The 12,403-nt window shown below is 38.2% G+C and overlaps 1 protein-coding gene across 1 annotated transcript in view; it reads left to right on the top strand.

Moving 5' to 3' along the window:
• Positions 1 to 5,924: 5,924 nt before the first annotated feature.
• Positions 5,925 to 12,403, top strand: part of EIF5B (eukaryotic translation initiation factor 5B) — a 23,409-nt gene continuing 16,930 nt past the window's right edge. The window contains 8 exon segments of the mRNA XM_009323837.1: positions 5,925 to 6,065; positions 6,228 to 6,353; positions 6,442 to 6,526; positions 6,926 to 7,565; positions 8,039 to 8,259; positions 8,442 to 8,592; positions 10,162 to 10,257; positions 11,427 to 11,513. Of these exon segments, the coding sequence (XP_009322112.1) occupies positions 6,019 to 6,065; positions 6,228 to 6,353; positions 6,442 to 6,526; positions 6,926 to 7,565; positions 8,039 to 8,259; positions 8,442 to 8,592; positions 10,162 to 10,257; positions 11,427 to 11,513 (1,453 nt within the window). The 5' untranslated portion in view covers positions 5,925 to 6,018.

Raw genomic sequence — 12,403 nt, 5'->3', positions numbered from 1 at the left:
ATCCTGTTGACTTTGCAAAGCTGGATGTTGGATTTCCAGTAGTTAAGGGCCTGTCCTCATTTTAAGCTGAATTCTTCCATTTTATTTCTGCAGTTTCATTTAACTAATTTCAGTAGAGTCAAATTGATCTAAATGAGGGTAGCTCAGCTCCTTTGTATACTGCTAATTAATCCTGTTGCTCCACTCTTTCAGTTGATGTATGGATTAGTAGTTTCCTTTGCTCTTTATCTTACTGCTGTCTAGTCAGGATGCCATCTCTGTCACACATAGATGCGCGGTGCCTATTTATGATGAAGTTTTGCCCTGTGTTTGGGGATATGTATTGTAGGTACTATAGTAAGTATACTCAAAGTCATAATTGTGTATGATCATGCATGACGTGCATGAGGAAAACATGCATGTTTGCTGGTGGTCTTGCTAATATAATATGCCTGTCTGTTATCAGAGAGTATCTGTGAAATGCTGTTGGTGTCAGTTGGCTTGCAAGGCTGTCCTTCACTACAGCCGGCATGGAAAGCTGGAGGAGCTTGTTTGGCAAGGAAGGGCAGTTACGCATTTCAGCTGCAGAAGTTCACTGAGCAAAGAAAAATGCTAAAAGTCTATTGACTCTTACTTCAATAGCTGTAGTCCTGTCTTCCCCACATTTGGCCTTGTTTTCCAGGGCAATGCCCAGGAAGTCTTTCAAGTTTCTATGCCTCGATTTGTCTGTTACAGAAATTACGTTGCATGCAGTATCTGTCCTTAGTATGGAAGCTTCACACTACGAAAATCCCCAGTGATGAGTATATTAACTATGCCAGTACTTGGAGTAATTTTTTTAACCTTCCATGAAAGAGAGAAGTGATAGATAATTAAAATGTACTTGTAACTGTTCTTTGTTAGGAAGCGCTGATGGTTTTCATCTTATTTGAGTTGTAAGTTTAAATCTTGATTCGGAGCATGACAACTTCTGTTCTGGTGAGGTGTGCGCTAATTAACCCCCTGTAATAGCCTAGACTGCAAAAGAAAAGGTAAAACTTCAAAAATACATCTCTCTAATTGTGCACAAGTGTTAGAACCTATGAAACTTTACAATTTAAGTGTTCGTAAGCAAAATGGCAAAGCATGCCCTTAAAAGACTAAAGCAAACCCTAGTATATTCGAACTAGGATTAACATAAACTTGAACATCTGTAAATCAAAGCTTGTGTTAGGGTGAACTCTGGCCTCGTGATGGCTTCCACAGGGAATTTCTAGGTTCTGGCTGTTGCAGGCCATTGCATCAGAAAAAGAACTTGCTCCAAAACTGTGCTTGTTTCTCATGTTTTAATGCCCCCACCACCACTAGCAAGAGAAACACTGCGATGTTTTTTCTACAGACCATGCATCTATCAGTCACGAGGTTTTTCCACTTTTCTGACTCAATAGCTTGCAACTGTGTGGGATCTTATAAGTAGGAGAGCTACTGGCCGTCTTTTTACATCTGACTGAGCAGCGGTAGGTGACAGCTCTTAATTTATTTCCTAACTCTGCTTTAATCTTCACACTGAAAACGTTTCATGCTTTCTCTTATAGGCAGGATTTGGGATTGTAGCTTTATTTGTCACTGGGTTTGCTTAACACTTAACACAAGTAGATTAGTTTGGATTTTTGGAGTGTCACTTTCTGTTACTGGCCTGATTTGATGTTTTGATTGCATGAGAAATGTTGTTGAATTCCCTTTGTTGCCCATGCCTGTCTTAAAAATCTCCAAACACTTACTTGGGATGATCTGAGTATATTTGATCCTGGCTTGGTACAGAATGGTGTGCTAGCACAGCATTTAACTAGTGACCCAGCGAATATTCAGGAATCTGTTCATAAGTGGCTTTCCCTGTGTAATGCATGTTTTCAGTAGCCTGTGCAGACAGCTTGTACTGGAACCCTTTTGGGCAACAGATGACTTCTTTATGTCATTTCTAGGGCAGTAAGGTTAATATTTTTCAGTATAAAGTATGTGAATGTTTCCGTATGCTACTTTAAAGTGCTTTGGAATATTTTGAAGCCTTCTATTGCTCTAATCCTGCTTGATGGCAAGGATGCCTTCGAAATGGCAAAAGGCAGTGAAATTGCATAGGGGAAATGTAGAACACCTTTTTTTTTTTTTTTTGATCAGTGATGTGATTCTAAAGAAAAATAGTTTTGCTTGGTATCTGAAATGTGGTGATCTCTGCATACTTGTTATGGATTACTGCCATCTCCTTTAATTAGCCTGACTGCTGTGTCTTCTCCCACTGCACAGTTTTGCCCTGTATTAGGCACAGACCTCCATGGAGGAATGTCTGCAGCCATTTAATGTTTTGAAAATTGCTTGTTTAGGTTTGACTGAAGTACGCACACCTAGCTCTTGCTGTAATTTACTGTGGTGAAATGCTGATTTAGCAATATCAGAATTCTTTTCATATCTGGCAGCAAAAATAGAGACTGGAATCAAAAGTATAGTGAATAAGAAAGGTGGCTCAGGCTTCACTTCTGAAACAGAGACAAAAGAAAATCAGGGAAATAACACCTTCTCAGCAGTGCAGTAGTTTCACGCTTTCCAGACCTCCTTGAGCCTGTTGTGCTGGGGAAACATGGGGTTATCTTGGTGTATGAACCAGATCAACAGCAAGCCACCTTTGAGCCCAAAGCATTATGAGCTTGAATGGCCTAAGGTAGTGAGGCTCTGAAGTCTATATATAAAATCTTCATGTGAAAGCAATTCGAGGTCAGAACTGAAAACTGTTTGAGCATACTGGTGCTTTCAGGTTCCTGTATCAGGCATTCTTAGGGCTGGGGTTAGGACCCTTGCAAAGGCTGAGTGGAGGGGCAAGAGGGGATGGGTGGAGACCTTTTGGAGGACTTGGAGGAAGAGGTTCCTGGCAAGATTGTTCAGGCTTCTGAAATAGGTTTGTGGACTGCTTGAAAAAGTTTCCTAGGTGTATCTTCTAATGCCAAGGCCAGGTTGGATGGGGCTTTGAGCAACCTGGTCTAGTGGAAAGTGTCCCTGCCCATGGCAGGGGGATTGGAACTAGATGATCTTTAAGGTCCCTTCCAACCCAAACCATTCTGTGATTCTATGAAAGAAGCTCTCCTGTTACGTATCTAAATGCAGTGGGTTCCTTATGACATAAGAATCTCCCAGGAAGAAAGGGGGAGGCACCTTCTCAATCTTCTTTTCAACTTTCTTTTATTATGAAATCCTAGTGGCATATCATTAGAGTTTTAAAAGGTAAGGAAATTCAAGGTCAGTGTGGGAATAAACTCTTAGTAATGGAAGCCAATATTTGAATTCCTTGGTTTTCCAATAATATTCTTGCTTTACAGTTCTTAAGAAGAATTATAACTGTATATATAAATGCATGCAGCCTTAATTTTACTTTTTACTTCATCCAGGCTCAAATGTTTGAAACCTGCTGTGTCACTTCTTAGTAAGTGGAAATGTAGTGGAAGGTATAGATTTCTTGGAAACCATTGACTGTTGAGCAGTGGAAGCCAAGGTTGGAAAGGCTCTTGTACTATATTTATGACACTCTTGTGACAGCTGAACAGTCTTCATTACTGTTCCTAAAGTGTTCTTGGTGGTGGGTGTTAAAGCTTCGTGTCTGCGAATTAGTTTTTTCAGTGTTTGAGTGTTTTTTTTTTTCCCCAGAGAAGTTTTCTTAAAGGTTCAGTTGAAGTGAGTTGATTTAAAAACAAATTAACTCCCACCCCCTTAAAGCCTGTATCCTGGAAAACACAAGGTACCATAATCATCCTCTTTGCTAGTAGCATAAAAAACATGTTTTTTATGTTAGGACATAACTTTCTGCAAAGTTGCAATGTGAAAAGTCAGCCTTGAGAATATCCGTGTAAAATATAAGCTGTTTAAAGGCTTGGCTCTTTAATATCTGTACAACCACATGGTTAAGATCCTGTAGTAGTGGGAGCAGTACAGCCATGGAAGAAGTAGTAGTGAGCTTGTGTTTTGGTCTCTTCAAACTATTTCAAGCTTGGATTTGATGCAATCTCCTCCATTAACTCCTAGAGTAGAAGGAGGTAAGCAAGTGTGCTTAATAAACTGTTGTGCTGCACTTAATGCAAAAAGAAATGTGAGGGCCTATGTGTAGGCCTAGGTGTAATATAGTTAGCCTGATATTAGGGCTTTAACTCTAGGTGTAGAGATGATTGTTGACGCTTTTATTTCAGCTGTCTATGCTACCCCTGGTGCACAGCCAGTTAAACTGCTTATAAAAACAACTCTTAAATTGCTGAAACATCAAGTCAGCTGTTATTAAGGTGGAAATGGCCAAAAAGTTTATTCCCTCTTGAGGGAGGTGGGAATTGGTTTAGAAATCTTGTGTTAACATTTCCTTGAGAAGTGTAACTCTCAAATAGTATTACTTATCATGTTAGCACATAAGTACTACTAGGTACATTCAAGGCGTGTTTTTTCTTGTCTTGACTAAAAGTAAGTATGTCTAATAAAGATGTATACAGCGAAGTGCTTCATTGTGCTGCTTTTTATTTGGTTTGTTCAGTCTATATAGAAGAAAATTTAAGATCTTGAAAATACAAATAATCAATCTTGGCCTTTAAAAAAAAAAAGGAAATGCATTGTTGCTTACTTGTGCTATTGTCAAATACAGACAGTGTTTGGTGACTTGCTTATGCCTAATTTTTGGGATAAAATGGGTTTGTGAATGTCAGCATTCACTTAAACTTGTAAAATGATTCTCTCATCCCTCTCCTTTTGCAAAGGGAAATACAACTTAGACTTTATTCCTTTAAAGATTCTGAAATTCAGTAAGTACTTGATTTTCTTTATTAATATTCAAATTCTGGGTTTGTAAATTGGCAAGGCTGAAGCTCTGGTAGTTTAGAGTTTGCTGATATCTTGGAGGTCCTGAATTTGGAATAAATTTATTTCCCTTATTTTCTGGATATAGATTCAGGTATTTGGTGGGTCAGCCTTTGCCTGACTGATTTGTCCTAAGTGGGTGGTAATAATTGAGACGTGAAATTGTGAAACAAAGAACAGTTTTCTGCCCACTTATCTAAGAGGGAGTTAGATGAGATAATAGCATATTGATTAAATGGTTTTTGAAACTGCAAGCTATGATAAAAATAGCATCCTAATATTTGCTACTTCAGTAGACCAGTTTTGGTTTGAGTACCGAAGTTCTACGTGTTAAGCAGGGAATAGGTAAGTCTCCTTTCTTACAATTGTATTGTGAGTGTGATTAGGTGGAAAAACCTCTGGACGCTAGACTTAGTCTTTGCTCAATTCTCGTGGTACGAATCAAGGAAAAAGTGCATCTGAACTACAACTATTGATAAAGGACAGGAAAAAAGCCACTTCTGCTTAGCTGTGGATGAGAGGTTATTTATAGGAAGAAAAGAAAATGCTTTTGAAAGAGAAACTTGATATAATGAGATCTAATGAGGAAGGATGCATATTTCAGATGCTTAATGAAACTTCTTTTGGCTTTCTTTAGGCCTGGGTGAGGTAATACTAAGGCAAGTGGTGGAAATGATTGCTTGCCAACTGCATAGGTATTTTTTCTGACCTGCTTTAGAGTCTGCCTTGGGGCTGAACTGTCTTCTTCCATGTGACTTCTTTTCCTGAAAGAGAAGAATAAAACTTTTCAGTCTGATGGCAAAGCATAGGCAACTGTTACCGTAAGTTGGAAGCTGTGAAGAACTTCCACTTATTTGCTAAATAAAAATACAGTAGCTTTTTTGTTTGCTAAAGGGTGTTTAAAGGAGCAGATAAGTGCTTCTTAATAGAATTTCCTCATTACTAAGTTGCAAGATTTCTTCTACTTGTGCTTCATATTTGGACTTTCACTGCGGGGGCTGCTTTTCTATCAATGACACTTACTGTGATTTGAAGAGCTAAACAATTTATCTTTCGGAGGAGCAAAGTGAAACAGTCTCGTTATGTTCTTCCAAGAAGTTTTATCAAATCTTACATCTAAACTTTTAAAGTCAGCGTTGCAAGAACTGAACATGTTTTACTGTTCCACCTCCCTTCAAGCAGATGACGTGTGAAGGTTTTTCCTTTTCAATCCTACTGGGTGGAATAAGGTAATAGTGCGTAATGGTTTGTTAAATGTGTTTTTTGCCCCTGCATTGCTTATATTTTGTGACTGATTTTACATTTTGAAGCTTTTGTTTTATGCAGATGGCTTTTACTTAAAAACTTAACGTTTGAACTCTTGATAACCCTGCTTTCCTTTTGCATGTTAGTGCAAAAGATGATATTGATATTGATGCCCTTGCTGCTGAGATAGAAGGTGCAGGAGCTGCAAAGGAGCAAGAGCCTCAGAAATCCAAAGGCAAAAAGAAAAAAGAGAAGAAGAAACAGGATTTTGAGTAAGTTTGTGTTTTTCTATCTGTCCTATTTTATTCCATTATACAAAAACTCAGTTACTTAAGTACCGTAACTTCTTTCTTATTTTAGTGAAGATGATATCTTGAAGGAGCTGGAAGAACTGTCAATAGAGGCGCAAGGAGGGAAAGTTGACAGGGAACCTTCTACAGGAAAGGTGAACACTGAGAGGGAGGTGGGCTATTTAATAGGAAATAGTTGGAATACGAGACACCTCTGTCCCAGAAAGTTCTAGCGTTGCAGTGTAGTTGGAGATCCTATGTGAAACTTGGCAGCTAGCATGTATTTTTAATTATACTTGATCATATTTTCATAGTAAAGTCAATTGTGAAAGATTTTTATCAGAAGCCATGTCTTCATGTTGATAATTACTCAAAGCCAATCAGAATAAATTTTAATTGTGGGCTGAGGTGTAGTACACTCATCAGGAAGAGTTAATGCTTCCAAACTTTGTCTTCAATAAGAGAAGTTTTTCTTGACATCTCTCAATGCTGCTACTTAGCTCACAATAGCAAGTAATTTTTCATGGCTGATTATTTAATTGTTTAATTACCAGGTTGAAAATGACAACGAAGAAAGCTTATCAAAAGATAAAAAAAGGAAAGGAAAGAGTAAAAAAGCCACTCTGGAAAATGACTACGACAGTGAGGAAGTGGAAGATAAAGATAAAAAATCTAAAAAAACTCAGAAAGGAAAACAAGACATGCTTTCTGGCAGCGATGATGATGATCATGAGATGCAACTTAAGAAAAGCAAAGGGAAAACTCAGAAGTCAAATAAAAAGCATGATCTGTCAGAAGAAGATGAAACTAACATTAAGAAAAGCAAAGAGCGTGCGGGGGCAGTGTCTACAGGTGAGAGTGGTGATGAATCAGATGAAGTCTCCCAATCTAGAAAAGGACAAAAGAAAAACCAAAAACCAAAGTCCACTCCTGCTGCCGAAAGTGGGGATGATGAAGAAGAACCTTCATTCAAAGTAAAAACAGTGGCTCAGAAGAAGGCAGAAAAAAAAGAACGTGAAAGGAAAAAACGTGAGGAAGAAAAAGCCAAACTGAGGAAGCAGAAAGAGAAGGAAGAATTAGAAGGTGGTAAAGAACCAGCAAAGCTGAAGGAAGCTCCAAAAAAAGCTGAAGAGAAGGCTTCTCCTGAAGCCCCTGGCCCTGGGGAAAAAGGGGAGACTCCTGCAGGAACAGAGGGTTTGTAACATGGTTTCTAAAACTGTAATTTAAACACTGTAGCTTTTATAAGAAGGCCAAAGAGTTGGCAGGCAGTGAGGATGATTTGTTGCTTTATTCTGAATCGGGAATACTAGACATCTGGTAGCCTTGTCTGCCTCTTTGTGTTGGCTCGCACGTGGCTGTTTTTTCTGGCCTGTAGTTTGTTCAGGTACATGGGAAAACAAAAGCCAGGTGGCAAATTCTCATTACAATATATGCTTACAGTTCTGTTTTGCAAACATACTTTTCCACTTCACGGTTATTCTGTTATTTTAAGACTTTAGGCCCTGACTTAAGAGACAGTTTTATTTTTTTCATTATGAAGTGCTTATGTAGTAGCCAGTCAAAATGTTCCTCATTTGGTGTTATTTATCATATTTGAAACATTAATTGTATTTAGAGTACCTTTAAAATTTCTGGGATCTTTGAATGTAGGCCTCTTCTTTCTGTAGCTGATGACAATGAGGGGGACAAAAAGAAAAAAGACAAGAAAAAAAAGAAAGGTGAGAAAGAAGAAAAAGAGAAAGAGAAGAAAAAGGGTCCCAGTAAAGCTACGGTTAAAGCTATGCAAGAAGCCTTGGCTAAAATGAAAGAGGAGGAGGAAAGGGCAAAAAGAGAGGAGGAAGAACGCATAAGACGACTGGAGGAACTAGAAGCGAAGCGCAAAGAGGAGGTACTGTGTGACTTGCTGTGAGGATAGAATAAGGGAGAGGGTAGTCTTAACCTGTACCCTTGCTGGTGCAGTTGGTGGATTAGTCCTTAATATGTTTATCATCAATAGAATAATACACTTGGCCAGCTTTTGTGTAAAGCGTGCTTTAAAATTTCTGCATGTTTTTTTTAACCTTTTTCTAGGAACGATTAGAGCAAGAGAGGAAAGAAAGAAAGAAACAGAAGGAAAAAGAGAGGAAGGAGCGTTTGAAGAAGGAGGGAAAACTTTTAACAAAAGCTCAACGAGAAGCCAGAGCCAGAGCGGAGGCTACTCTTAAACTACTCCAAGCTCAGGGTAAGCGGTAAAGTTTAAAATAATAATAATAATAAAATAATAAAAAAATTCATATCCCTTACTGCTCTGTGTTTTGTATTTTCTGTCTGGAGCTAGGAGGGCAAATACTGAGTAATTCCATGTAAAGCTGCTCTGTTGTCAAGGCAGTAGGCAGGGGGTGCGGGCCCCCCCCCCCCCCCGCTTTTTTTTAAGTAGGTTTAAATGTCTGTATGTTTCCATCTTGCACTTTAAATACCCAACTTTTTAATACATTCCACTTGCGGTGTAAAGATGTTAGTTATGAAACTTAAGAAAAATCCCTTCTTTCTGTTGCTTAGTCCAAAGGCCAGGCAAGGCAGATGGGCTGTGCTGCACGTCTTGTAAGACCAGTGATCTGGATCCTCTTGGATTAATTCATGTGCTCACTTAAGCAAGTGCATTGTCTAGCCTCAAGTTAGCTAGTCCATGGGAACAGTATATTATCCTCTTGCATTTGCTTCAGGAGAAGGGTATATAGGAGCTTTCCTGCTTTTCTGTCAAATATCATCTGTTTCCATTGCAATGAAGTAAATGTATCCAATGGATTGTAAGCCCATGTCCTAATTTGTTCCTGGTAACTTGTTTGTGGCTAAGGAAGGAGATGAATTCCTGAGTGCTGAGTATCCTTCTTTTTGTATTTGCAGAGAACATTATCTGACATTTTGCTGGTAGGTGGATGGTAAGGGTAAGAATCTCTGTAGCTAGTAAAATGTTTGGAGCTCTTAAACATACAAAAAGGCCACTTCTCTTCAGTCGTTTCTGTAGTTAACTAGAATCCTTCTATTTGTGTGCTGCCACAACTGGATTTTTGTTAAATCTACACTGTAAATCACACAGTACCTGAAGGAATTTTGGGTGTTTCAGAAGGTGCAGCAGTAATTAAATTACTAATTTGTCTTTGCACCAAACTTCTGTTTTTAATTGAATCCCTTCCAACATTACAGTACTGTCTTTCTGGTGAGGTGAAGATGAAGCTGATGAATTGAACCTGGCATTATTTTAATACCTAAAAACATCTGTGTTGTTCAAAAAACCAAACAAAAAAACCCCAACACTGAGCAAAAGGGAAAATACTGTCTACTGAACAACCTTAAGCTTTTAAGAGCTGTGCCTCTTAACTGCTCCAGATTGTCTGAAACTAGGATGACTGGCAGACTCGTTTTAAGTTAGTTTTAGCATAGCAGATTTTAAATTGACATATGCTTGTTAAACTTGAGGTATGTGTGTTCATGAAATCCTATGTAAGTATGTGATAGCTTCAAATCTGGAGTCTTAGGATCAGATTGTTTTCTTTGCTGGTTTCCCCACCACTACAACTAGTAATCTAACTTCTTTTTGAGAGCATTCAGAGTATCTGAAGAACTATACTTTGCTCAAGTTTTGCAGCTTTTGAAAATCAGACTTTTTAGAAAGATAAAATATGCATTGAACCTTTCCACTCTCTTCTTTCCTCCACCTTGCAATTCTGGAAAACGTGTTCTCATTTAAACCAAAGCTGATGTTTAGTAATTAATCACCTGGCTTTTCTTTCTAACAATTTTTTTTTTGCAGGTGTTGAAGTGCCATCCAAAGACTCTGTGCCAAAGAAGAGGCCAATATATGAAGACAAAAAGAAAAAGAAGCAGCAGCAGCCGGAAAATAAAGAAGGTGTGGTTTACATATAGGGATAATTAATAGATTAGTCACATTTCTGGAAGTGTTTGTGGAATAAATCAGCTAATCCTAAACTAATTGCACTTCAGGGTGCCTGTGAGGTTCTTCTGACACCTCTACCCCCACATGCAAGTGCTGATGTATTAGGATACTAACGTTGTTTTGAAGACTGCTCGCTTAATCCTGTTTTACAATCTACTTGACTGTTTTTTTTTTTTCCTAACCTGGGTATTTTCTTTAGAATTTCTTAATGTTGGAGATGTACAGAATGTAAAGGCCTTTTATGAACGTGAGGTTGAATGTTTTGTGTGCATACGTAGGTTAAATACAACGTAGTGTAAGTAATAATGACTTGTAATTAAGTCTAAGCTGATGTCCCAGGATGAAAGGGGATTGATCCTAGTTTTAGTGTTTTTCTTTTAAGTTGGAGACAATATTTTTGTTTGTTTGTTTTCTTGTATATAAAAACAGTTTTCAGTTTCCAGGGCATGAGTAGTTCAGAGAGCTTGCATTTTTGAAAACTTAGACTTTATTGCACTAATTAGACATAGGGCGAATGTGTCAGAATTTTTTACTTTTGTGCTTCATGGTTTTCCTGTGGGGGATTACTGTAGCTCTTCTCAAGACTATTCCTTAGTTTAAGCAAAACAAAACACCATTGCATCAGTTTTTTGTTATTTAGCTGTTTTTTTTTTTTACATTCGACATGAGTTATGTGGCTGCTTACCACTTAAGAGTGTGTGTAAAGAATTGAGAACAGTGCTTATCTGAATTGTATCAGTGATGTTTTTATATATGGAACAGTAGAGCAAGAATGGGTAGTTCATTAGTATTATTTCATTTTCTCTTGTCTTTTAAAGAAAGTGATGTGTTTTTCATGCTCAGAAGTAATGGTAATCCTCTTAGCCAATAACTGACCTATCACATAAATCTGTTTAACTGCTTAGAAAGCCAAATGTTTTTCAAATAAGCCACATGCTCTGACTTTCGTTTTAGCTCAGTAAGTGGAAGTTCAGTTAGTTTGGTATTAAATAAATTCAGATTTTGTTTACTTGTAACAGCACAACTTAAAAACAGAACTTAAATGTGAAGCTGTATGTCTAAGTAAGTTGGTTTGCACTTTGGAAGAATGTAGCAACCAATTTGCTTTCTTGCAATTTCAGAAAGTGTGGAGGTAACTTCCCCAGCTGAAGATGCTGTAGAACTGGAAACACCAGTAAAAGAGGAGACTCCTCTTCCAGTGGAGCCAGGTTAGTAGTAATGCTAATAAACTTAAAACACATAAGATGACTGCGTGGCAGTACTGCATGGTAGGTATCATACCCTGTTGGATGGGGGCTGACTGGCCATGCTTTCTCGAGGTAGTTGTTTTTCTTTTCCTAAGGGAGGAACTGATGGAATTTTATGGAATAAAAAGGCATGAAGCTTCAGAATGAGGCTGTAAAAGTCCCTTATTCTGGGTGTGCGCCAGTGTTCAATTGGCTTAGGCAACTATCTCAAGCACATTCAGTGCCTTATGATTAGCTCCCTTGACTTTTCATTTGCTTTCTAAAAGGCTGTTTTGTCAGTGGTTAGGTGGGGGTAGGGAGGAAATACGGTGCTTTTAGTATTGATACTGCAATATTCACAGTATCATATGTGATTGTATTCTTGATTCTAAGTGGTTTGCTTTCACAAGTGCTGAATGCAGTGGGTATGGGTTAGCTTGTGAAACTGAGTATCAGCATAGCAAGTGATTGTTGCCCTAATTTTTGCCTACACACAGTACTTGTTTTGGCAGAATCACGTTGTACTGGACTTCTTCCTCGGCAAGGAAACTGTTTCAATTTTTACCCTTATTCTTAAGTCAGACAAATACTAACAAAATTTCCAGCTTTTTGAAAACAAAGCTGAATGCATACTCTAATTCTAGCTTGACTTATCTCTTGAAGGAGCAATTCCATTGCCATAAAAGAGAAGGGCTCGCTGGCAGAACATTAGTTCCCAGTTAATATTCTAGCAGTCTGGAACTTACACTTCATTTCAAAGAGCTGAAATTTCATGACACTCCATGTGCTGCAACATATATATTGTTTAAATGCCTCTTTTGGAGAGGGTTAAAAGTTTGCATTTTTCCATTTGTCTGTTATGAAGAGCTGCA

Source organism: Pygoscelis adeliae, unplaced genomic scaffold (assembly GCF_000699105.1).
Source record: "Pygoscelis adeliae isolate BGI_AS28 unplaced genomic scaffold, ASM69910v1 Scaffold425, whole genome shotgun sequence".
Classification (NCBI taxonomy): Eukaryota; Metazoa; Chordata; class Aves; order Sphenisciformes; family Spheniscidae; genus Pygoscelis; species Pygoscelis adeliae.
The sequence above is the reverse complement of the archived record's forward strand: the minus strand, read 5'-3'. Positions and strand labels throughout refer to the sequence as shown.